General features: G+C 38.3%; 1 protein-coding gene across 1 annotated transcript in view; it reads right to left on the reverse strand.

The window, feature by feature from the left end:
- Positions 1-2,648: 2,648 nt before the first annotated feature.
- MTMR10 (myotubularin related protein 10) overlaps positions 2,649-27,033 on the reverse strand; it is a 37,677-nt gene continuing 13,292 nt past the window's right edge. Inside the window, 15 exon segments of the mRNA XM_086620328.1 lie at positions 2,649-3,901; positions 3,904-4,462; positions 4,989-5,171; positions 6,079-6,249; positions 7,498-7,667; positions 8,565-8,635; positions 8,829-8,898; positions 9,024-9,154; positions 10,179-10,267; positions 10,439-10,526; positions 10,956-11,130; positions 13,560-13,650; positions 22,070-22,212; positions 24,221-24,293; positions 25,425-25,561. Of these exon segments, the coding sequence (XP_086476454.1) occupies positions 3,864-3,901; positions 3,904-4,462; positions 4,989-5,171; positions 6,079-6,249; positions 7,498-7,667; positions 8,565-8,635; positions 8,829-8,898; positions 9,024-9,154; positions 10,179-10,267; positions 10,439-10,526; positions 10,956-11,130; positions 13,560-13,650; positions 22,070-22,212; positions 24,221-24,293; positions 25,425-25,561 (2,189 nt within the window). The 3' untranslated portion in view covers positions 2,649-3,863.

The following is a 27,033-nucleotide window of genomic DNA, read 5'->3' on the forward strand; positions in this document are numbered from 1 at the left end:
AAGGTTTTAGTTTCAGGTGAAATAGCAAACTCTAAACCATCACAGCAACAGCATTAGAAACCTACTGCCTAGAGCAATTTGAGGTACAGATTTCTGTCTGTTATGTTAGAGGCAAATTTAAGAATTCATCCTTTGCTTAAATATATGTTAGAAATTTTTTGGTTTTAATGTCTTTCCATCTGAGAGCAAGCCAAAACCTTTGCCCCACTTGCTACATTTTCATTAAAAATACAAGGCAGTTAATATCAAAGTGGTATTGCAGGCAGGTGCACATTGAACACACGTGCAGGCCTGGGTATACATATACACACAAACACACACTTGTCGATGCGTTTCAGAAATGAAATCTATTTGATACATGGCAGTAAATGGTGAATAAAGTCGCACTACCATGATTGCTATGTCTACAATACGCTCTACCTCGCAGTAATTAATGACACTGGAGGTACACTTCAACTTTATCAACCAGCATTTCGTATTTCGCCCCGCGTTGTTTACAGTGTAGCACAAAAGTCATGATACAACAGCCAGTAACAGCCAAAATAGTGCATGTTTTCTAAAAACAGACAAAAAAGATAAGCTTCTTGGTAGTTTTTCTATTCTTGCAACACCAGAATGGCATTAACAGTATCTTGTTTTACATGGTGAACAGAAATTAAAATTTGAAAATGTGTACATATATACACACACATATATACACTTGTATGTCAGTATTCTGTACATAGAAGTTAAAGATAAGTACTCGCACTCCGAAATTGCTTTTGAAAGTTTTGATGATGTTCAGTCCCTACTACGGATAAGGCAACTGTGCAGGGTGGAAAGTATTGTAAAATGAATGCTTAGTACCTGTCTTTCAAAAGTAAGTTTAAAAAATCGAGATGTTGAACTTAAGAGGAAGAAACACCAAACACAGCACGCATGCACACACGCACGGAGACACAGTGGTTGTTCGAAGCCCTCAGAAGGCAAGGCCCACTCGCACAAGGACGCAGGGCCTTGTCTACATTTCTGGGGAAAGGCAGGCAGCCCCCCTGCCCCTGCAGGTGCCCCCATCCCTCCTCCCCTGCACCCATCCCCATCTCCGCCTCTGCTTGCCTAACTTCTTGAACTGTGTAAAATTTCTTTTTACGTCTGTTTAGCAAATAGATATTTAGACAGGTTTTGTTTATTATAAAGGCATATTATTCTTAACCCCCTCCCGTGCTATATATATAAAATACAAAGACCATCTGCAGCATCTGTACACATCTTAGAACTGAAATGTAAAAATGTCTGAAATCTCCTATAAAAGACAATCCTGTTTAAATATAGTACCCATTTTTTCCCCCAAAGGGTACTAGCCTAAACATTAATATTTTTTTTTTATTCCACCAGCTGCCTGTGTGGAGTAATTTATTTACACTTTTGGTACCTTTAAACCAAAAAAGTTATACTTTTAAGGGAAGAAAAAAAAAAAAAAAGACATCATCATTTTAACTGTAGTTTTAAAAAGAAATAAATTGGTACCAAAAGACACTAAGCACACAGGTTGAGGTCTTTTATGTCAAGTATCAGGCCAGGGAAAGCAGTAAGCTAATGAAAAAAACAAAACAAAACAACAAAACCAACACAAAAGCAAACCCATACACACATTTGAATAATGAGTTGAACACGTCAGATGACTGCTCCAGCAAGCTCGTAAATAAACACAACTAGTTTGTGGACCATTTAACATGCTCAGACCGTCTTGCAGCATAATTAGGCAATTGAGGTGAATACACGTTTTTTCCTCACAAACAGTTGACCAGAATCAATCTGGCATTATGTCACAACAGGCAAGTGCGTGGCCACATGCAGACGCACAGGTGCACGCGCACGCACACACACGCTCAGCTTCTTTGCATAAAAAAACCCAGGCTTTGGGGGTTTGGTTAGTTAAAAAAGGAAGTCTACCCCTCCCAAATTAGCTCACCGTTACAATGAAACTGCCCACTTATCTCCACACACACCCCCACCCCACCCCCCACCCACAACCAGTACGAGAAAGCAGCAAGCAGCATACCCAGTGCCCCCAGCAGCCTTTTACATTGGGTCATATGCAGCCTAGGGAAAATAAGGTCCTGTGTGCACTGGACTTCTCCAGCACAAAGCTTGCACCTATAAGGCCACTCCAGATGCATATTCTCTAAAATAAATACTTGAGCAATCTTAGACATCCAAACCCCACATTGTGATTTGGGCTGTGCCGAGGACCAGTTTGGTTTTACAAACAAATGAAGTGCTCCAAATCCTATCCATCCGTGCCTTTTTTTTATCTCTAATACACTGTGTATTATCCTACAGCTTGCTTTTCCCCCCAGTAAGTGAGAATAGCTTCAAGTCTGTTGTATAAGGCCTTCGGTGCCTCACCTCATGAGTCAACACCTGAACAGAGGCTCAGTGTTGGTTCAACAGCGTTTGTGTTTGACAGAGAAATCAGTTAATACAACATACAGCCTTGCTGTTAAGAGAAGGTAGCTGACCTTAGCCTATGAGAATGACACCACTATTCCTCCACCCTCCAAGTATACTTCACTCTCTTGCTTTTCCCCCGTGAAACTTGAGGCTTTTTCTGGCACAGCATCAAGGGGAGAGGTATCATTTAAGTGGTTTTAAAGCAAAGAGGAGGCTGCTGGATGTCATTCCCTCGAGCAGTGCTTGTCCCTTGCACTGTCTGTACGCACAAGCATGTATGTAAAAAGGCACCACTAACCACTCTTCTTCCAGCACCTGCTTCCAAGCGACAACAGCACTAGCACCCCTTGTGATTTGGCCCCTCGGAGCACATCCTCTTTTCTGGAACCCAGTAGGGCTTAAGTATGAATTCTGCTGAACGCTACTTTATCCTACAGCAGGATGAGGAAAGGGTTGGCAGGGATCAGGATCCATGCAGAGATATGATGCCGAGTATTTGAGGTGCTTATATAAAAAGTGAGGCTCTCATAAGACTTACAAATGAGCATAACCTTGAAGAGGAAAAACTGTCTCTTGAGCTGGCCTTCTGTTATTTCCAGACATGGTGAAGGGAAGGCAGGGGATGGAACAAGAACTTACCATAACATCTATTGTAAAACATTGGAAGAGGTCAGCTGCACTAGAGTAATGTTGCTACTGTTTCCTCCCAATTAAAGGCACTTCTAAAGCTACTACAATACCGGATCCACAGTGAATGTTTTAAGGTTAACAGTGTGTTGTCCTGAAGTCGATTCCTATAGTCTAAAGTCAAGCTCACAACAAAGAGCACAAATCTGATTAACTGTTCATGAATACATTTTGGGGAGAGAAAGACAAGGGAACAACCCCCCCCATGGATACACACTGCATTAACAAATATGTAGGGTGATCAAGTCACAGAACATTAGTATGTATGTATGCATATAAGTATTCTTCCTGAAGAGGCAGCCTGATAAAACAGTTTGTTCCCAGATTTCAGCTGTCTGCCTGTGTCCACTGCACCTGACTACTTTGATTTGCCAAGTCGTTGTGACACAAGAGTCACTTCAGTCGCCATCTGGGAAAAAAGGTATTTCAAGCGGAACCCTCGTTAATGACCACATCAAGCCTTTCAATGCGCTAATGACATGCTCCATCGCAAATAATGAGCCAAATCACAAAAATACAGAAGGAGTTAGGGACCAGAAGCCCTAGTAGGTGAGAACCACTGAAGACAAAATTGTGCGATTTGAAGCATGACTCGCTTTGCTTTTAAATATTTGTGCAAAACTTACGTAATGTTTGTATATAAAAATTATTACAGCGTTCAATGCCGCATTTAGCAGTGTTAACTTCGAAAAGACACAACGATATGCTGTATTCTCCCCACACCTTTAAACCATCACGTCACCTTAGTCTTCGTTTGCAAGCGTCTCGGTGGATAGCCAGATTTGGCACCACTTAAAAACTTGCTTAAAGGTGTTCCCAGAATGCTCCGTCTGCATAGGTTCCCTACAGGAGAAAACGGGAATGAAGAGGAGAGAAAGTCTGGGGCCCCAGAAGTGTCATTTAAACTATTTGCCCTGAAGTACATCCTGCTTTGATCCAGTTCCGAGCAGTTGCCTTGCAAGGTAGAGTTGCTTTTGTACTGCCGAAGATTCCGGTTTAACATGTCTACTTCATCTGCCAGCAAGGAAACCTTATGGAAAGCAGTGATGAAGCCACCGTGATTAATCTGGGCCTCAGGAACCCAGCGGAAGTAGCAGAGTTTCCACAGTTTTATTTGCGTTCCAGAGATCCGGGGTAGAAGTACGCCGTGCAAGTCAACAGGCTTTGCAAACCAGTCTCTGAAGTACTGTTCCATACTGTTACTCTGACCCTCTGTTTGCTGTAAAAAGTCCGGTTTCAGTTTTAGTATCAAAGAGTTTCTTCTTGGAAGGAACTCTTGCTCACTGATGATTCCGTTTTTTAATGCTGGGGGGACACCTCGCAATGTGGAGCTGTAGTTTTTCTGCAGAAAATAAATACTGGTAATTTTCCAGGTTTATGTTCATTTGACTAGCAGATTTCCCTGAGCTGCTCGGATGCATCATCCTGAGAAATCCTTTAAACAGTTCTGAGCCTGTGAGTCACTACTGCAGGGCTCACAGGGCAAACTGGGTGGCCACCTGTGGCCTTTAAAAATAAATAAATATATTTTCTAGACTTTCTAAAACAATAAATAATGGAATTAATCAGTATTCACTGAAAAAACTGACAAGCCTGGGGGAAAAAAGTGGCATAGAATCACTTTTCCACAGGTGAAATAATGTAAATGTTGGCAGTGAGCTCGGCCATATCAGGGAATGTCCTGGAACACAAGGCTCAGCACTTTATTCTCAGAAAGTCATTTCTTCAGGCTGTAAGCTATGAGAATTAATGCTCTTCTTGCTAAACTGAGGGTGTAAAACACTAAGTAACTGTAAATTCTTAAGCATTAACACCTTATGGGTAAGCACAGAAACAGTCCCTTCACAGACAGACATCAATATAGTTACCTTTGAGCGTTTAAATGTTTTCACTGCTCCATTTTGTACACATGGTGCACTCTTTCCAATATACAAAGGGTTGTGAAAGAGCAGGCGATCCCTGCTTGTAAACTGAAGAGACCAGTCCCAAACACAAGGAAATCTGAGGCCTTTCTCATCACCCAGCTGAATATTTTTGCTTATGGCAAATTCCTGCGAGAAGGTAACATTCAGGCATATTAGAACTCAAAGAAAATAGGCTTATTCACAAATCTTAATTATAAACCAGTGCATAACTATCGGGCAAAGAGGAGCAGGGACGTAATTTAGAGGTGGCTCCAGATCAAAGCAACGGAGCAGTAAGACAGTCTGCTGCTGGAGAAAACAGCTGCACCGTTTTTCATTTGTGCAATGCAGAGGCAGGAGTAATGCTCACTTAGCAAAAATTGATTATTTCTGATATTGAATTGTTTGTTTACTCTTAAACCCCCCAAACTATTATTTTGAGAATAAACTAATGATCTCTCAATGCCCTACTCCTTTGTAAGGTAGCTTCCTACAACTTTAAATGGAAAATATTTAACAAAACAAGTTTTACTTTTATCAGCCATCAAATGTTTTTTACACACAGTTCTGATAAGCTCGAGTTTTCAAAAACAAATTTAAGTGTTCCGTTTTCTAAATACCTTCATTGTGCATTACTATCTGAACTTTACGCAGTCTTTTCCAACTTTTTCAACAATTTAAACAATTATGTCAAGAAATTTCAAAGTCTGCCAAAAGTGTGAAATTCTGTTTATTGCCTGTCATTCTACTTGATCAGTTCCAGGTAGAAATCTGTTTCCTAGAGGAGCATGAATAATAATGTACAATAACAATGCTTTTCTAGAAAAAAAAAAAATCAATAATTTTCTTCTCAAATAGTGAGTTACTGTCTACGCAATGATCACCTGAAAGGACATTCTGATCATATTCATCGGGGGAGCCGAGTATTTCATCCCGAACAGAGTGTGACATTTTGAAAAATACCAAGGAATACCATTTAGCTGAGACAAAGCTATTTCCAGAAGGGCATGCTGAATCGCTTATTTGAAAAGCAGGGGTAACACGTCATACTCACAGTGCTTTCCTTGACTCGCTGATGAGGACAATTGAAAAGGAAAGTGCCAAACAATGAGATACGTGCGCTGTCATACAATATGGTCAAGTACATTTCAGAAAACTCGAAGGCTGCTGGGTACTGTTCTAGCAGCTGCCACACACAGTCAAGAAACATCAAGAACAAAGGAGACTGGGAAAAGAAACAGAGAATTATTAGATTTAACATAAGCTTTTCCCAAGTCATACTAGTTTCTATGCACTTCATGCTCTATTAGGTCATTCAGCTAGACTGCTGGTACATTCCTCAACTATTCCTGTTTAGCTGCTTTCACAAGCAACTATGTCAACTGGCTTTCTTGGTGTTACCTCTCCACAGCCTTCCCCTTCTCTGTAAGAGGCCAGTCAGTTCCTTCCTGGGCTCTCTTCACACTCATGTAGCTGCAAAAATGCTTTCTGCCATCTTGTATGTCCCTGATAATTTCTGATTCAGTGCTTATGTGGGGCTTCCTAACTACTTGGCCTTATTTTCACTGGAGAGCTTACGATTCAGTCACACTAACTTCTCATGACGCTTTCTAGCTCATTCCACAGTGGCCCATGAACAGCAAAAGTATAAACTATCATTTATATAAAGCTTTAGAAATGTTTTTCTCTTCCCAGTTTCACTCTTCTGTATATCCTTTTCTAGGGTCCAAATATCTTCTTTCTCAATATTTCCCCCTTGATATTTCAGTTTCTTTATCCATTTGTGCATTTTCTCTGCTTAGTGCTCAGTGTCCTCAGTTCATCTGTTGGCTCCACTCTCTGGGGACATTGCATTTCTATTGCTCTTGGGCATTGTCCCTGAAGAAGGCAGCTAACCTAGGGTCCTCTTCTTTTTCCAACTGCAATTATGAGTCTCTCCTTTGCAATGGAGAGGCCAAATAAGATTAGCTGGAAATACTGAAAATCAAGCACTGTGTTACCCTTTATTAACCTGTTTGGCAGCTGCGTATCAGTCATAAAGCTGCAGTGCTTCTCTATCAGCTCGATACTTCGAAAAGTATTGCATATTGGATAGGACTTTGCCTTCAAAAAAGGGAGATGAAAACAGATACCCCTGGTAAAACAAACAACTCCCTCCAAACCCACTCCTAACTCCCTTTTATTTCAATTTAAGATGCGATGGCATTTGTAACAGTGGAACTTTTTCATGTATTACACTGAAGCAACATAAAAACCCGGCAACATCTGATACCACCATGTACTTCACCGATTCCCGCATGGCTACAGAGGATAAAGAAAGTATCTCTATCCTGGACAAAGACTCATTTTCTCTGACATTAGTTTCATGAGATTTGAATGTATTAAAAAATACTTTCAGATTTCTGGGTGAATAAATGTTCAGGCTGATATTAACCAGTTACTGTTATCACATACAAATAGAATTCATTTTTACCTCTTTGTCAGATCTCTTTAAGTGGTTACACCTATCCAAAAACTGATATCCTGCCATGACCCATTCCTTCTGTATTAAGCTTTGAAATCCAACAATTGTTCGAAAATAGGGATCCAGCATGACTTGAATGAGTGAAGCAGTAAGACAGCTCAGGTCCCGTCCCTCTTCCTCTGTGAATAACATAGAGGATGTATGAAATATATAAGGTATACATGCACATATATAGAATTAGATCTCAAAGAGCAAAAAGTGGCAAGTAGGTCTAGTGTCTTCCTTTGAATTTCTTTTAAAACATGCTTTTTGCTGCTGTAGTTGTTCTCATAGTTTTCAAAAAAAACCCAAAACACCATGAATAGAAAACACTACCTCTTTTTTTTTTTTAAACTGAGACTCATACTGTAGGAAAGGTTCCTGCAGTATCCAGCACAACAATGTATTCATCAAGAACAGAATACCCACTCAAACGCCTGGCATTTAAACCAAGATGTGCTGAGAAAGAGGGTGTTCAATGTTGCTGGAAATTTTCAACATATTTTCCACCCTGAAGCAGTTTTTGGAAGGGCATTATATGGGGAGAGTGGGATATACCAGCTGAATAGGTCTTACAAAAATTACAGAAATTATAACATTTCTGATCTTGAGATAAGCAAGTTTTTCAGTGTCTTTTTTTTCTGGAGTATCTGTTTGCACTTACACAACAGCTGCCACTGTTAGTGAAATTCTTTTGTATACAGGACCTCTGAATAAAACTGATATTGCTTATGCCAGGAGTATTAGCCCAATTACAAAAGAAAATGTAAAAAAGCTCACCCTGAAGTTTTCATACTATCATATTAGCAGAATAAAAACCACAAAGACTCAAAGTGAAATGTTCCTTTGATGCTATGGACTATACCACAGTTCAGATACATGCCAAAATTATTTTCCTTTCTAGTTCCTTGAATGCCTAAAATACTTAGAAGCGATGGGGTTTATGCATAAAGATTACGGTTGATTTTATCTAAATGTGTTTATCTACATTACCATACTAATACGAAGAATTACAGCGTGCTCTATGGTTGTATTACCTTGGAGAACTACAGAAACGTGCTTACACTCCATCATATATACAAGCTCAGCAGAATGCTTAAGAAACGATCTAGACAGGAAAAGAAAGTGATACAACAGTTAATATAACAGGTTCACACTCTAGAAGAAAAAAATATTTGGGCTATCTATATTTACCTAACTCATCCATTAAAATAGAGAATCCTTCAACAGATTGACTGCTTATTTACCCTGGTGAAAGTTCTTCACATCTCATTAACTGTCATTTTATTAATGGTACAAACCTAATATACTCTAACCAGTGAGTATTTTCCAGTGAGGAGAGCCACTTCTCTTCAGTTTCTTCAAAAGGCTCTGCAACAAGGAAAGTAATTACATTGCAGAAAAATTTCAAATATCTATGCCTGTTAGCCAGACCTATTAGAATTTGTTGTGTTTCAAGAAAATAACCACCATGAAAGAAGGACAGCCCAGCATACCATTAACACACAGTTGTTTGAGTTTGGTATGTGCAGCCTGAATTTCCTGGATGTTGGGGAGACACTTGTCCAGATCAGATTTGTAAACGTCACTTCTCAGGGGATGGCTTCGAGTTATCGCATTACAAATCCTAAGTAAGAAAAAGAATCAGTTGTTTTATTATTGGAGAGGAGAGAAGCAGTCTTTCAAGAAAAATGCCACAGTCTTTAACTGCAAACGACTAAAACCACATCAAACATGCACCTTATTCTTACAAAAAAAAAAAAAAAAAAAGAGTTTTCTCGTTTATATTCAGGAGATATATTGCTCCTGCCAAAAAGCTATTGACTAAAATATTTTTGGTATCTGCTAGATACAAGACAAAAAAACGGAAACACTGGATCATTAAAACAACATATTTGAGAAATGAAGAATCTGAGGCTGACTTACCGTTAAATAGCTCTATTCAATTTTTAATGTTCCACAGTTTAAAAAGACTTATCTATGCTAAATAAACAGAACATACATAAGGTTTATACAGCCAGGAAATCTGAGAGAGTTTCAAATCAAACTCAGAACTCCAGCCTAGCACACACAATGCAAGTGTTTGTACTACTGCAAGAGTCACCCTACAAATTAAACCAAGGAACAAAAAACACCAAGCTAGTAAACTGCTCAGGCCAGTTTCTAGATGCCTTCATCTTTCATCAAGGACAGTGAATGACAAATATTTCACAGAAATATCGTGTGCACTGTGGCACTACATCTATAGAACTGTGTTTCCCAATGCCACAAACAGGATTAAATAATTTTTACTGTCTCGCTGAAAGAAGTAAGTAAATCTCCACCAACGTAAGTTGTATTACAGTAACATCATTAGAAAAGATTAAGTCTGATCCTTTTATCACTAAATTCTGTCATATGAATGACCAGCCACCTAAAAAATAACATCCCTTAAAATTTGAAAAATTATTCAGTATTTGAGACTGAAGTGGACCTTGAATAGAAATTGTGCCAGAATTAAATTCAGAGAACAGTTTTCTCAAAAGCTCTTGCACTACAAAATCATGAAATAAATATCCTCTCAATTATCAACTGCTGCTGTATGTTACACATAGTCACTGCCTGTGTTATCCTACACGTCTGATTAAAGAATAACATAACTAATTGTTTACCTTTGATCAATTCTTCGTTGTTGCAACACATCTTTAATGTTGGCCATTCTTACAAGGGCACTCCCGTTAGGGTGATTCCAGGACCATAACTAATACGGGAAAAAAAAACACAAAAGAAACAACAAAATAATGCAGGTTAGTGTTATTCCATAAAAATGTTTTTCTCAACGCTACACACAAAACTATGTCAATTGGCATACATATCTTTACGATTATTGTACAATGATCAAGAACAGTAGCAGAATAAAGACTACACTTACTGGCATTCGTCTCCCAATAAAAGAGTAGGAGTATAGCTTAAGGTCTTGATCTGCTAAGGAAGATGGAACCACAAAATATTCTGGAAGGCTTGGGGGAAAAACATGATACAAAAGGTTACTTTTCCCTATGTATTTTACCAGCTTTTCTCGCGTTGCAATGCTGTCTTACCAAGTTTGTTAAACTGCAATGCACCAGCCCCTAATACTGCAGTGCTAACTGGTTGTCCCATATGTCTGCGTGATCTTACGTATCTCTGGTACAGCTCAAATGTGTTTGTTTAGAAACGTGCATGTTTCAGAAGGAAGTACAAAAGCATGACAGCAATAGATGCCAAAATATGACATATCCTTTAATGACAACACTTGCAGGATCTTTCGGCTAAGGGCCTCTCCAGAGAGTGTCACATTTAAGAGGTGAAGCGCACAGGTAGGTAGGATGGAAGCTTTGGTAGAGGAGACAGGAAAAGACAGTATAATGGTCTTGTTGTCTTCTACGTATATTGTAAAAGACACTTACCAAGTAGATATCATATACCCTTCATTGACTGAACAAACTCTCCACTCTGATGCACCTGTCCTTTTGATTTCTCTATCCCAATCAGAGTAAGTTTCAAACAAAGGTGTCTGCTGACCACTGGCGCTGCCGATGCCACCACCACCACCTCCTGGATCTATTCCATTCACCTTCTTTGCTAGGAAAAGAAGATTCATCAATGCACATTTTAAAAAAAGAGAGAAAAAATCAAACTCTTCACCTTCCTAATTGCAAGACTGAGCCACTAGCATCAGGACTAACATTACCTATTTTTGTTATTACAACGCATCGATGATGTAATGACAGCTTGGCAATATGTGAAGATGTAAATGTATTTTTTCCTGCAATTTCAACAGAGAAGCAACATAAAATTGGTATGTTGTGCTGCTTGACAGAAAGCAAGACATGTTAACACTCAGGAATGAATGCTATCTTCAGTCACAGGATTTCTCTCTTCAACATGCCAAAGTTAGTGAGTGACGTTTTAAAAACATGAACCCTTTTTCTAGGCTATCCTTTAATTAGGTACCTAATGAAGAAAGCAAAATAAAAATTATATAATTTCAACAGCTTTAAATGCTGTATTAACAGCAAATAAAATAAATTTAAAGCCATGTTAAAATATATATAAATTTTTATATATATATATCTCCACACAAAAAGAGGGCCTACCATTTTGTGGCTAGGGACCAAGAAGATTACATAGTCTATTACTAATACAGAAGGATCTCCTTTGCTGGTCATTCTTTAGGTGCCAAGGAGGCAGTCAGCTGTGTCAGAGAAGACTACATCTTGTTTCTAGACACTTGGAAGTAAATTTTTAAATGAAACCTAAATAAACTGCGAGTCAATCCTATCACCTCCTCCAAGAAAGCTCCCAGCTTTAGAAAGAGTCTGTAAAGATATAAGTGCCTGCTCAAACAAAGCAGAATACAGTGTTACAGCCCTACTGTCATCTCAGTCGTGGTGTACTTTCTGTGCCTATCAACTTCATTCTTGCACTAGCACTCGGACTACTTATGTTTTTCAGAAGAAAGCTGGACTAAAATTAGAATGAAGCAGTTGTTCAAAGATAGTATATAGAGAAATATGATAATTACAAAAAAGTTTTATAATTTTACTGTTCAATGGCAGGATATATAATTATCAAATATAGCCTGGGAAAAAATGATGTACATATACACCAGAGGAATGCAGGCTCTTTATGACCCTCAAGAAGCACAAATACAGTATTTTAACTTTTACTTAACTGGGACTAGCAGGGATAGAAAGTCTTCAAACACAGTGCCGGAATTCTAAGAGCAAAGCAAGAGATCTATCTATGCTACTAACACCAAGGTTCACAACAACAAAAAAAGTCCAACCCAAACCAAAAGTACTTCAAACTCCTTTCTCCAGCAACTGCAGCATAGCAGAACAACTATCTTTTGCCGTTCTGGTCTGCTGCTCCAGAGGAACAACATTTTTTACCCACCTTATGTAATTTTTCCACTAGGTATCTATCCATCCAGCAAATGGTATTTTAAGGACAGAGTAAAGGCAACTTTGTGACAGACTAACATTTTGTTTACACTCCACTTTAACATTTTATTGTAATTTTATCTGCAAATTGGCTTCCTCCCTAGTACTTTATAACACTGCAGTACATGGACCTTAACAACCGCTCAAGTCTTATCAGGTAAGAAATTTTATGTAATTCTGTGTGCAACATAATCACATGCACACTTATTCTCGTGCATGCATAGGGCGGTCATGTAGGCACCTGCATGAAAAACGTGCATCTTTGTGCAAATTTGAAGGCCTGAGCTCAGAATTCTACAATATTGAAATTTTGTAACAAGCAGATCAGTGGTGTCTAATGCTAGCTGCTGAGTAAATATTTCAGTACCACAGAACTACATCAATGGCACTCTCAGTTTGGAGGCTTGTTACGCTAGAACTGATGGGTTTCTGCTGTGTATTGGCTGGGGAACACTAAGCAGTGACCGCACAGCATTACACTAAAAATCAAGTTCCAAAGGCATCTTTTTCAGGCTTACCTAACTGATAAGGTTCAGTTGGAGATTGGCCTTGAGCAGAGGGTGTGCTCCAACTCAGCAGGGGTGGTGGAGGTTTTGAGTGGTAAGAACTGCCTAGTAAGCCTCTAGGAAAGAAGGTATGAAGTCCCAAGTTGCACAAATCCTCCTGCAATACCACCAGAAGAGAAACTTATTCCCAAAAGAAGGGCAGGTGAACAAGCCTGCCTGATGGGAGATTAGCTAGGTACCTAGAGTACCAATATAGACATACAATAGGAGGATCAAAGCATGAATTGAGAAATAGGAGTATTCATGCTGACATAAGTGCTGACATAGGTAGTTTTGTTTCGTTTCAGACAGGAAAGACATTTCTTTTGATTTTGGTCATTAATGTCTATCACAACGAATGACTTAGAATCAAAAGTAAGAGGTTGGGTGCAGGACAAGCCAATTTTATTACCCCTAGAGAAAGCCTCAGATGCTTTTTGCCACTGCTTCTAGACAGAAGTCTGAGTAAAATTATGTATTATGAAATAGAGAAAAAAAATAAAAATACTGTCATACTTACCTGGATTATGGTATATTTCCCCAACATACTCAAATGCAAAGAGAAGCTGAAGATCAGTTGGCTGAGAATAATGAGCTATTGCAAGGCACACCTAGGAAAGAAACATTTATTACTGTTATTCACAGACATAAAATTTATTGCTCTTATTTATGATAGCATGAAATATGCAGAGGAAAAGTTAAAAACCAGTCTTCTGATGTTTCATTTCCATATTTTACTTGAGGAGTGAATTATATAGTTAAGCATACTCATATTTGCTGAGAGACCATTACTGTAATCATAGTGGGTGACTTCATGACAGTTTATGAAGAGTGATTAACTGGTAAGAGCGGACTAAGTTTTTGCAAGGAAGGTCAGATCACAGCAGGCATCCCTAAACATGATTCTCTGTGTCAACAGAGACTAGCAAGGACTTGGAGCTACTGTGCTGTGCCTGCCCACCTGCACATAGAAGGAAGGAGAAGAACAGAAAAAGAAGAGAGCACAACACATAGGTACAAATCTAATTTGTGCTTGATGTTTTGATTTTTTTTTTTTAAATAAAGACTTCTAATCAACGCAGCATAAGAACATAAGAATGACCATACTGAGTCAGTTCAAAAGGTCCAACCTAGCACTCTGTATCTGACTGTAGCCAGCAATGGATGCTTAGGGAAGAGGGTAAGAACAGAGACACCGGGATATTTTTCAACAGTTCACAGTTCAGGCACTTGCTGAACTAAAATCTGGTATCAGTATTCAACAGCATTCAAGAGAGATTTCTCCACAAAGTTGTCAGTTGAGCCAAGGAGTTTTTGAAGTGCAACTTCCCTTTACAGAAGCACGGTTGGTTCTTCTCTAAAGTATCATATTTAACCAAAAGTTTGTATCTACTTAAATTTTTATTATCTTTTCTGCTAATTCATCCCATATAGGTATCAGGGTTACCAGTCTGTGCTACCCAAAACTCAGCCTTCGCAAATTTCTGCGAAGGGAAAACAAGAGGTTGCTCTTCAAAGACTTCCAGGACCTATGTCAAACCTGCATCACATTAAGTTGTATTCCAAAATTACAAAGGGCATGGATGAACATAAATGAAAATAAAATTGTATGGTAATAAAGAAAAGCTCTTCCCCCAAGTTATTTGGAAATAAGTAATTCATGGTGGGAGATGTTTTCTTCATGTTTGTCACTTGTAGTTTGTGTGTGAGCTGAATGGCAGCAAAGATTCTCCATCGATCTCCAATTTCAATAAAGAGTGAATTTTTAGGGTAGGTCCTTCTGCCAAGTGTGGGAGATCTATAGTTAAACATGTCGGTAACCACCCCTTCCCAGTTCCCGGCTGATCTTGAGAACTGAAACATCAGCTACGCTGTCTGAAGGTAGCAAGAGGTCAGCTTCACTAGAGATTGGCCCAGCCTTTAGAAGTTCTGTCCCAGGTGACCGGAGTTCATACACAAAAGAATCTCACGCCTAACTTCGAGATGCCTGCAGGTTTACAGCAAGCTCCAACGCTGTCTCTGACAATCTGATGCATTAATCGGGTTTAATCAGGCTGAGTCACAAGCCCTGCCCTGGGAAGGGAAATCGAGCAGAAATTTTAAATGAGAGACAGATGCGTCCTCAGAACAACGGAGATTAACTTGGAGCACAAGGAAGAGTCTTGTCTGAGTCTTCGCATCCTTTGCAACAGTCTTGAGACCAGCATCACATAAGCAACTGTTTTCTACCCTTATAATTTGTTCATTTTGGTAGAAGACTAAGATCATTAAAACTAAGAGTGCAGCACATGTTTAGGATTAGATACTAGACTTCAAATAGAGTCAAGCTTTGCTAGCCTTTGTCTCTTTAAATGTGGATATTCTCTAATAAATACAACAGATTTGACAAAAAAAACTTATCTAGAAGAATCAAATTCAGGAAGAAAAAAACCTTCCAAGCAGAGATTGGCACTGTTATTCTTCAAATTTCAGGACTTGTTTTGGAGGCTCTAGCTTTGCCTTCTTCCCTCTCCATTTTACTAAACTGTATTTCCTTCTAAATTCCTTCTAAATTTCCTTCTAAATTGTATTTCCTTCTAATACTAAAGTATTTCCTTCTCCGTTTTACTAAATTGTACCTTAAATGTATTTAAATATTTAATGAAAGGGTTATAAAACACAAAACTCTATTCTACGTGTTCAGATACAGAAATTCCATGAGAATTAATTTAATTAGGGACAAAGACATAGTATAAGTTCACATTACCACCTAAAATTATTACTTTCAATTTTCTTCCTTCCCTTCAACTCTCCATAACTTTTTATATTTGGCAACACACTGACACAATTTTTGCACTGTTAAGTGGTTTTGGGTATTATTTCTGAAAACATTCTGTGCATCCAATAAATTGTTTTCTGTTAGTGAAGGAAAGTTTTCTTATTGTCATAGACTTTAAAGAAAGGTTTGCATGACCCACAACTGAAGGAATACTACTACTGGCAGCACTGTGCCACAGGAAAAAAACTTGAGAGCCCACTTATGACAAGTTCTGGATGGAGAAAGTTATTGTACTTTTACTAGCTTGCATGCAACATATATGGCATTACGGAACCTTCACCGTATTTTTATTTACTTTGGCTTTTGATGAGGACATTCCTCACTATTTATAAAACCAGTAATGACTGTAGACTAACAGGTTGAAAATGGTTTTTCACTAATACTCCCCAACAAAAAAACTGTTCAGAAGAACAGTTGCTTTAAGTTTTCTCCCCATATTTTCAGTTCTAGAATGAAACTGCACAAGAAAATAAGAGGACAGAACATTCTGGGGAGGAGGGGGTAGTTAGGAGATGACAATATCCCCAAAAAAACCCCAACAGTGAAAGTATCACTGGGAAATAATCTAGCATGACTTTTCAAATGAACATTTATAAGCTCATTTCCAGGATTTTTTTGCTAAAACTTTTAAATTAAGTAATTGGAAGCCATGCACATTTTATTAAATCAGTGATTTCAGTGTACAAATCAAAGCTGAAGCAGCACCTATTCCATAATATCTGGCCTCTTCAAACAGACTACTTTTGCCTATCATTCACAATGAAACAAAATGGAAATCTGTGTATATACACATTTTGACATCCATTTTTCTACGTAACTTTCCACCACAGTCACTGATATTAACAGAGTTACTCCTCATCTTCATTTATGTGAATGAAGGATGAAAGGCTTTTACTATGCTGATCTACTCTCAAGGCTTGAGGATGAACTGGAAGACATTAAAAAATTCCATTGTGCTGCCAAATGACACAACAGAAATACAGCAGTGGCTGAAATCGCTGTCATTTACTTGCCACATTTGAGAAAGACTATGTGTGTGCCTTGTTAAGAGGAGTAAAATTGGGGGGGGGGGGGGGGGGGGGGGGCAGGGTGGTAAGCATTCAGATCTGGTTCCCAAAAAACACAAGACCATAGCTGCGCTTGTGAATCCAGCAGCTGAAAAATGCTGCCAGGTGTTCACAGTACAGACATTGCTCCCAGTATCAGGTATTGCATGCGTGAAACAGTCCACCTGAAGATTACAATACAGGTTAAGGACCTCTATTTCTGTTATTAAAAAAAATATCTCTATCCTACTACTGTCTTCACTTTAAAATTTTAGTGTATATATGAGTAGAATTTGTCCAAACAAGTATTAAAGACATCCTCATTTTCAGTTTACTCCTCACTAAATCCATATAGTAGTTTCATTGTCTGAAAGTTTCAAAAGACGAGCACATTCCACAGACCTCAGCAGATTATCACCGTAAGCAGAAAGCTCTTACATTGGAAGACAAACGTGTTTTACAGGAAATGTTCTCATATCAAACTGAAAAACGTTTGGTATTCTTGCCAATCTGCAATTGTGTAAAGCTGAAGATATTTAGGCTCAGTCAAAAAACAAGAGAATGGGCTGCTTGTTGGAAAGCTCTTTATTAAAAGCAGTAAACACAAGGGCTGTAATTATTTCACAGCACAAAGGCCATTTCCCCTATGTCAGTGTCCCCTTTCCAAACCTTATCTGAGAAAAATAAACGGTACTTTCAGAGCAAACCCTCCTCCTCTTCAATAGGAATTTTACCAAGGATGGAAGCTTCAAAATATTGATAATGCTCTTGGAAAAGATAGTTTTGAACAGTCATATTTAAGACATGCTAAATTAGCATAGCCCTGCATTTCACCTTCTTCCCTAAGCCAGGCAACCTGTCTAATGAACTCACTGGAAGGATGCTGTTTTCCCTTGTTACTGCAATTCCTACTCTGAGTAGACACCTGTAGTAGAAAGTCATGCAACCAGGACCAGAACAAGTCCCATAGATAGAATTTGTTAATCTTCCTAGGCAGGAAGTCTTCTTGAGAAAATAAGCTTTCAGGTAACAAGACTTTCAGCCTTAACCATTATGCACGTTATCCTAGCTGCTAAGCTAAGAACTGGCTCACTGAGAATTGCCTTTTTTTTTTTTTTTTCATTCTGTCAGAATTCCAGTACTGACGACACATAATTTGATTTGAGTGCCAGTAATGTACTTGAGAGGAAACAGTACAAGGATTTCAAAACCTGAAGTAACTTTTACCTATCAGAATCCTGGTTTGTACAGGAATGTGTTTTAATTCTAAGAACAGGTTTCCTAAGCCTTAAGAGAAATATTAAAACACATTGATATTTTAAAAATAACTTTAGATAAGTTTACTTCTGAAAAAAAAATTTTCTTCACCTCCTCCAAAGACCATAAAGATAACAGTATCTTCTTGTGCATTCTCAGTGTCTTGAGATATTACCGATTTGGTGACCTGTATAAGCATTTAGAACAAGGTAATACAGAACTTTGAGTGGGGAGGGAGGAGACAGGGGCAACATTAGAGTCAGGATTGTTTGTCTGTAACTCTGAGTTTCACATTATTCTTCATAACAATCAGGAGAAATTGTTCCACTCCATCCTCAGTGTTATGACATGTGAGAAGGCTAGTTTTGATTGCACAGGAAACAAGATTTGTGATAAATTATCTTCCTCCTGTTTTGATTAAGCATGTGTTTCTGAAACTGCTCTCATACTCATTCAAAAAAGCCTCCTGAAGGAAAAGAACTGAGGGAGTTCCAGAAGAGAAAGGGACTAAGAAAAATGGAGATACATTTAGGGAACAGGAGATTATAGGGTGTGTGCCATTCTGGTGCACTGCCAAGATTCACATGCGTGGTACGGCAACACGCTATCCATCATCTAACAGTCAAAGCCTCACCTTTTCACACATTTTAATTTCTTCTGCTGATTTCTAGCCACTACAATACTTGACATTAGACTGGGTTTACAGTTTGACTGTTTGTTGTGATTTTTGGAATAAAATCATTCCTCTCCCTTTAAGGAATGTGAAATGCTTCTTCTTTCACACTGCCTAATGTAAGACTTCCCCATCCTCCACTTCCTCCCACACCCATCTGGCTTTCCTTCCTTTGGAGACTCTATAGCTTTATTTTAGAGACAAAACAGAATTAAACTGCTAAATAGTGATGAGGGCAAGTTTCCATTCCCTCTGTAATTCCTTAACTCTTGTCTCTCAAGTACCCATTAATAAAAATTGGTAAGAAAATACTTACTTGACTGATTAATGTTAGGAGAGTATTTTATTAGCATACATTGGCTGCAACCAATGTTGAAGGTATTATTCTAATAGAACTACTTTTTAAGCTTCTTCATAATAATTTATCCCAAAATCCACCTCAAAATTCAATGTGTTCTTCCAATTTGTTCCTGCTTAAAAGTAGACCAAAACACCTCTGAAAGTTCTACCAGTACTACCCATGCATCATGTCTATACCTAATCAGGTCAGTCAGACTGTCCACATCTGAAGCCTAACTGCTTTCAAACTTGGATCCTTCTTTTCACACTTACTGCCCAAAAGAGACTCAGAATACTCTCTATTCTAGCAAGGCAGCTTAATTCTCCCTTGTGCCCAGTTATTCTCCCTTTTGCCCTGTTCAGCAAATGCAGGCACTTCCTTCGGAACAGATTACCTTTCCCTTTGCCAACACCAATTTACGTAACTGAATGCTGTTGAGTATTTCCATTACATTCAAGGAACTATGCATGAAACAAATTACTTAACTGTACAAAGTTCATATCTCTTCTCCTTTTAACTATTCCATATATTTAAAGCTCATTTTAAAATAGTAATTATCAAGTGTATTATTTTTGTGTCTTTAACTATTGCTCTAAACAGAACATTTGCTAGCATCTGGCAACAAGTAACCACAGCTAACCTGGTCTAATCCTGGCAACTCTGAAGAGAAAGGTGGACTAGGTGATCTCCACAGGCCCCTCTCATCCAGCACCTCTGACTCCATGGTCAGCTCTCTACTAGGACATTCTGTCGGTCAGAAGACAATGCTAGCACACTCGGCTGTAGAGAAGAGCAGGAATTCCCTCTCATCAGAACTCAGTTATAGTTTAAGTCTTGATCCTCCCTACAAAAGTTACGAGCACACAATTATTTCCAAGTAGACAGCTACCAGTGTTTTCATGCACAAATAGCTGGATGTAAATATATATTAAAGAGGCCTTTCAGAACTACAAGGCAGCCTGACCACCTTCTTTTGTTTTTAAACATCATGTCAACCTTGCTAATATGTACTACTTGAAGGGTAGGAACAGAAACCAGATAAAAATCTTTCAAGAGTGTGGTGCTAGCATGCCACTTAAAATGCCAGAAAGAACAAAACTCCATTCCATATCCTGTGTACGACCATTTTAGTTGTGTTCATCAGCATCCCAAAATAATTTAAGCAAAATCCTGATAGAATAAATCTGATCTGAGAACCTCATTGTTTTAGACATTTAGATTTTAATGCTAACACAATAATGTTATTACAGAAACATTAGATGAGGTTAACAGAACCTTATCTCCCTTCAGTAAAAGTGTGCTTCTGTGATACACTCACACAAAGTTGCAGTAACCTACTTGATGCGTCGGAGCTGCAATAGTGGCCACACGGCTGATACTGCAATTTGTACAAGTTTATTGTCTATTCCTCTAGAGAGCAGGGTCTGATATTGACCATGGCAACTGTTACACTTTTACTCACTACCAGTACTATCTCTACAGAGATTCAGATCCTTCTGGATCTCTAGAACTAGGTGTTCTTCCTGTCAAAAGAAATCACACGAGACCATGTAATTATAAACGTATAAAGTAAGCACCTTCATAAAGAAGTTTCACTTTTTGCTCTTGCATAAGAAAACGCAACACAGAAAGTGTTAATGAGATGCTGAGTTTACACTCTCTTCCTTCCTCCTCCAGGCTAATCACTCTTCTTAGCTGTGACAGCCAATTAGAAACAGTTGCTATAAAGGTATTGCAGTAGACAGGCTGCTCCAGGGAGATTTCTGAGAAGCTGCCACAGGGGAAGTGACTGCTGAAAGTTTGCCAAACATGAAAAGGTTACAAACAGCAAAGGCAATAGGCAGGGAGGAACCTAGGAAAGCAGCAAGGAAAGAACAGTCTGCTCCATTACTGGGCTTCTGCCCATGGATCTCTCCAAGAGGCTAAAAGGTGAAGAAGTGATGAACTGGTTCATCAGTTACTCAGTTGATAACTGCAAACGGATTTATGTCTGGGCAGATGGTTCTTAGGACTTAGAGGGTTAAGCTCAAACTTTATCCTGCTGAGAAGGGGAATTCTTAAGCTCTGTGAGCAAACTGGGTCATTCCTTACGAAACGATTGCTGTGCCACGCCTGGCCACGAAGTGGTGCTACAGAGGTCCCAGGAGCTGTAACCCAACCTATGGCACCCATCCAGAACAAGGAAGCTGGTGAGCTCATGTTGCTATGTCCACTAGCCATCTCTGATTAGCAGAATCTTATCTGGACCTTACCAGGTTAGATAACGTTGTATGATTTTGTTGAAGCTTATGACAACACGCGTTATAACTGGGGAAGGAATGAAATTTCTAGGAACGTACAAAAAAAAGTAATTCCCCTTCTCAAGAGGTATGCAAGTCTTTCCTAAGAAAACATTGAGAAAATGCATACAGTTTTATGTAGAATAGACAAACCGGCCATTCCAAGAGCTCGTTGGAGTACTTGCTGTGTGAAGCAAGTAAGAAGTGCACATATAAGACAGCACACTTTGTAAAGGTATGACTTTCAGAAAATGTATCAAAGTTTAAAACATTTTCCATAAAAACAAACATTTCTTGTACAGCTGTAATGCAGTATGCCGACTCCAGTCTTTAAAAAGATTTGCTTAAAAAATTAGTAATTTTTAAAAGTACAACAGATATGACAAGAAATACAGGTTTATCTTATATGAAAAGAAGCAGTTAATACATCATGTTAGATTTTTTATCTACTACTTTTGACTCTAAAAATAGATATATTCTCCTGTAACACAATATGATTAATTTGCAGTTCTTCTCCCCTACTTCTCTATTGAAACATAAAACTGAACATTGTTACTAGCACAGGTGTTGCTACATGTAATGACTACAAGGCAAGATTTCCTAAGAAGATGTAATACCTTTTTTGCACTTTCGGGACCCGCTTCATCAAAACGAAATCTGACAATACGGAAGTCCTTGCAATAAATTATTAATTCAGTTGGATTAAATTTAAGTTTTTGGTTGGGACCAAGAACCTTCTGCTTCCTTTTGGTGTCATTCACTGTAAAGAAAAGACAAAGTTATTGGATTGTGGTTTTTAAGTACACAACACAAGACTGGCTCAAACAGATACAGTAATGCTGATACCAGCAGTTTTTCATTTAATAGTATATTTGAACCGTTCAATCGAGGTAGAAAATCTATACGTCCTCCTGTTGATCAATCTCCTTTCAAGAGGCTGAATTACTGTTTCCTGCATGCCCAGATTATTTTTGTTTAGCAACAACTTCCCAAACAAGGAATCAACACGCACTATTCCCAAGAGCAATTTCAGACAGTTAATTGTGGATGCTGCAATGCCCTTCTGATACACTGTAATTGGCATAGATACTATTTTTATTTTTTTTTAACTCAGATGCATAAAAAAGTGCTGGAGTTAAGACTAAGATTAACCCCTTATTTCTTACATAAAACTCCAGAATGTAAGTACTCCAGAACGTAAGTAGAGTAAATCGCCAGATGGTCTAGACCTGCACAGACAGGCTCTGTCTCTTGGTCTATGTATCTCTTTTCAAATAGAGAAAGTTAAGTTGTAAAAAGTAAGCATGGCAAAAGCCACAGAGATTTTATTTGTGCTAAGTGAGAAAATCAGGGCTCACAGCTATTCAGTGATCAACTGACATAGCTGCCTGGCTGCAGGTATCTTCTGGGTTAAACTTGAGTTCTTCCAGGGAACTCAAGACAAGTGTGTTAGGACACCTTCAGCTATTCACCTTCAATATAACAACCATCAAGCTACCTCTTTTGCAGCATGGGTGAAAACTTCCCCTTAATTCCTGTTAGTAAAAGCTTATGCTTCACTAAATTTAGGGTAAACCTGCATGACAGAAGAACGAAGAATAGTCTCCTCAAGTGTGTGGCAGGAAAGACAGCCCTCTCCCTCTAAAGAGCTTCAGACCTCAATGGAAAAGCTAAACAGAAAGGATTCCTAGTGAACTTCTACTATTCTTCTAATGAAACTGTAAACGTTCACACTATTTGACAGTTTGGGGAAACATGCACAAGAGAGTAATCTAGAATCTGTCAGTCCTCAAGTTTCAAAATAAAAGCTATCTGTAATCCTCTCTCATTTAGGAACGACACATTTCATGTGACAGAGGACATAATTAATAGAACAATTATTCAAGGCTGGTTGGCTTTTCCCCCTATTTAGCAGAATTTATGAGTGTTTGTATGAGATGTTAAACAAGAAAATTGCAACACTCCATTTATAAACACCTCTCTATACAAAACTGTCATTAACAGATTTGCAATACTGCTTTTCATGGTGATCACAACCAGCTTCCAGAGCGGAAATGGATTATTGGATAACTTTGGACACTTATTTGTAAGTAATGAAATCAGTCAGAAAAGCAAGTATTTCACAGTCCATGCCATAATCAAGATTTGAAAAACTACCAGTTATACAAAATTCTTCAAGATGAAAAACATTCTTCTTAACAAATAGGTTAGCCTAAAGTATCTACAAAATAAAACACTGGTTCTTCAAAATTAGTATTTTATAAGTTTTTTCATCAGATTAAGATGTCTATTGTCAGTTGCAGGTTTTTGAGGACCATTAGCTACTAACTTACTACGAATCAGATCAGACTGAAAACTCGAGCGCTTATGCTGTCGATATCCCAGCTATTTGTAAACCGTGTAAGAGATGTGCTTTTTGCAATCTAGTGTATTTAAATGGAAGACACTCAGATGCTTGAATATAAACAAGTTGCTAACAAAATTTTGTACTGCTACAGCAGGTGTCTGTCCCAGAACGCCTGTTTGATTCAGTACTGCAGTTAAATTTAAAACCAATATAAAGACCCAACCAAATACATCTCCTGCATAGGACCTCGAGTTCTATTAAGCTTTTAAGGCTTTCATCCTAGTTTTAAATAAACCAAATTCTTCAGATCAAGGAAGATTAATGACATAAAACCTTAAGTGTCAACAATTCTGAACAACCTAACAAGCAGTTAATAGTTCTGAACTGAGTAAATTCAAAGTCTTAACTATTTTTGACATACCTGTGACAATCTGCTCAATGCATGTTAGTGGGACATCATGTTCACCAAGGAGGAGGTTTTTATAATGGAATTTCTGAAACACATGAACTCATAGCCATTAATTGCAGTTCTGCAGTTCACAACCAGATATACAGCACAACTTTGAAGAAACTATGATAAAAATTAGGCATGCCTAGACTTTCCTAACATGTACCATCCTTGCATATTCACAGGCAACTAGAGGCTGTAGAAACAGCTCTCTTGTGCTGGTGAATGCATACCAAACAGTTTAGAAATCCCAGTGGAATATGCAAAATAACTCCACTACTTGCACTGAATTTACTCGTCTTCAAAAATTGCTGGTAGAAATTTAATACCATCTGAAGTGTAAGAAAACCCACCTATATGATATAAAAAAATCCCCAACTATTACTGTCACCATAGAAAGAAAAAAAAATATTAATTGAGCTATCAGAAATAAGTTTTGACAACTACTTCATGTCAAAAAAATTTTTTTTGAAGGAGCTTTGGTCAAACTTACTAACCATTACTGGATAAGCATCTATCTACCTTCAGAGCTTTACCCACACCTACTTAATGGAGCGTTTCTTTTAAAAGCCCAAAATGAAAGCAAAAACTCTGCTGAAAGTAGCACACAGCTCACAACCTGGATTTCTGAACAGCACTGCATGCTGTGCTGTTCAAAAACTGATCACAGTTTTGAACGCCAAGTGTTCTGCTTCAACAAAGGCTTGGTTTCTTTTTCCCCTTTTCCTGTTGCTTCATTTACAATGAAAACTCATTTCATGGTTACTTTCTCCTCTGTCAGTAGCGCCAATAAAACTTGGACACATTAAAGACTCTGCTGATCTGATGCTTGTCTAGTCAAAGGAATATTTGCAATTATCTTCTTCAAGGTGGAACATGTTTTTATACGATTCCTGCTCTGCCTTTTGTGAAACCACTTCCCAATGAAATCTCCATAAAAAGAGGTAAATAGAGCTCACTGTACTTCCGTACCAAACTTGCTCTGTTCTGATATTCTCAATGAAGGGGTGGAATAGCAACACGTTCAGAACAGGACAGAAGAACCTCATCATTTAGCCTGCTCTGTTTTAGAAGGCATCATGTCTATATCAGATATGAGACAGATTCATATTCTAATTAAATCCATTTTACCTATCACATTTGTCATCATGGCATAGTGATGTAAACAATAACAAACCTGCAGTGGCATCGGGTCATCCGTAATAAAGGAAATCTTGAAGTTAGTGCAAACCAACTTGCCCCACAGGTCATATTGACTTGTGTCTGTTGCGATGCATTTTCTTACAAAATTTACTTCATTTACCACAATCTCACCTAAAATAGAAAAATGAAAGGGGAAAAGAGAAGCCTGTATATATCTTGTAAGTACAAGAATTCTAAGTCTGTAGTACCAAGAAACCCCTAACTCCTTACCAGTTTCAGGTTACATAGCTCTTCTGGGTAAACCTGGAGTTTAACCAACACCACTCCGGGGAAAAAAAAAAGACAACTACTGTTCCAAAATACGCAATACTGTGCAGTAGTTAAAAGCAAAAAAAAAGAAGCACACACCACTTTATACTCAGAGATCAAAATCTGCAGTTCTTCACTATAAAAAATTCACTCGTTTGGACACTGTCCTTTAAACAAAAGGCATACTGTCAGGTGCTTCAGCTAGTATTTATTTTAAAAACTGAAATTAGCTGGCTATTGTTAAGTACTTTAGTTTTATGAACTTCATGAATTCAAAATAATCGGTTTACATCTTGTTTTGTATTTATAAACAGATTTTCAGGTGATTCCATAAAAGAAAAAAACAGAACACAAACACATTGAACACTCCTCACCATTTCAAACTTTCTACTGTGACCATCTAATAAAGGAGACCAACCATTTCCTTTTGCAAAACAGAAGATCCAAATGAAGAAAAAAAAACAGTATGCTAATAAGGTATGAAATAAAAAAGCACACAGGCAAATGAGACGGAGGACCATTTAAAAAGAAAAAGTAAATTGCTGCACATAACATTATTTTTTAGTTCCACAGAGGTTTCTGAAAGCTAAATAGGAATTTTATTCTTACTTCAGGAAATGAACTTGGTCATTTATTTCACTCGTGTATAGGACTTTTGCTTCTGTCATCACATCAACCACCTCCTGCTGCTGCTGTCTACCATCAGTAGGGTGGGAGCGGAAGCGTGTTCAAGAAAAGTGTAATTTAAACAAAAACCTACAGCTGGTATAAAAGAAGACTAAGGACTAAAGATTGCTAAAGTCCAATTTGCTTGTAAGAGGTTGGGCACGTTTAGCCCCAGTTGCCCAAAGTGTTTTATCTCAGAGTGTCCGATGCTCTGCAAGAAAACAGTCAGTTCTTTGGGTGACTGTAATGGCAGTAATCAGTTACCTGGATGCCTAATGAGTGTGGCCATAGCGTTGAATAAATCTCCCATCTGCCTCCTGATCTAGAGAAGGTATTTCCCTCAGCTAGTTATCACTGCACCCAAGTAGCCATACATTCAAAGAACTGTCGTTAGCACTTGAAACACTTGAGCGGAAACACATCTTTTGATAGTCTGGAGACCCAGTCTCTGCAGTGCTCCTCATCCTAAGCCTTTTAGCTAAGCTGCCCTATTAGCTCTCTTGTCCCTAATATGATTAGGCATCAGCCTGGAAGTCACTAAGAGCAGCAGCAAACAGAGTCCCTGCTATTAGTTCAGTTGTGATAAACAGCTACAAAGATTTCTTACACTAACTCTGTAGCCTTGAGCTGGCAGAATTACATTGAGTATTCTGGGACCATGTGAAGAT

The sequence above is a fragment of the Tauraco erythrolophus genome, chromosome 14, assembly GCF_009769465.1.
Source record: "Tauraco erythrolophus isolate bTauEry1 chromosome 14, bTauEry1.pri, whole genome shotgun sequence".
In the NCBI taxonomy this organism is placed as follows: Eukaryota; Metazoa; Chordata; class Aves; order Musophagiformes; family Musophagidae; genus Tauraco; species Tauraco erythrolophus.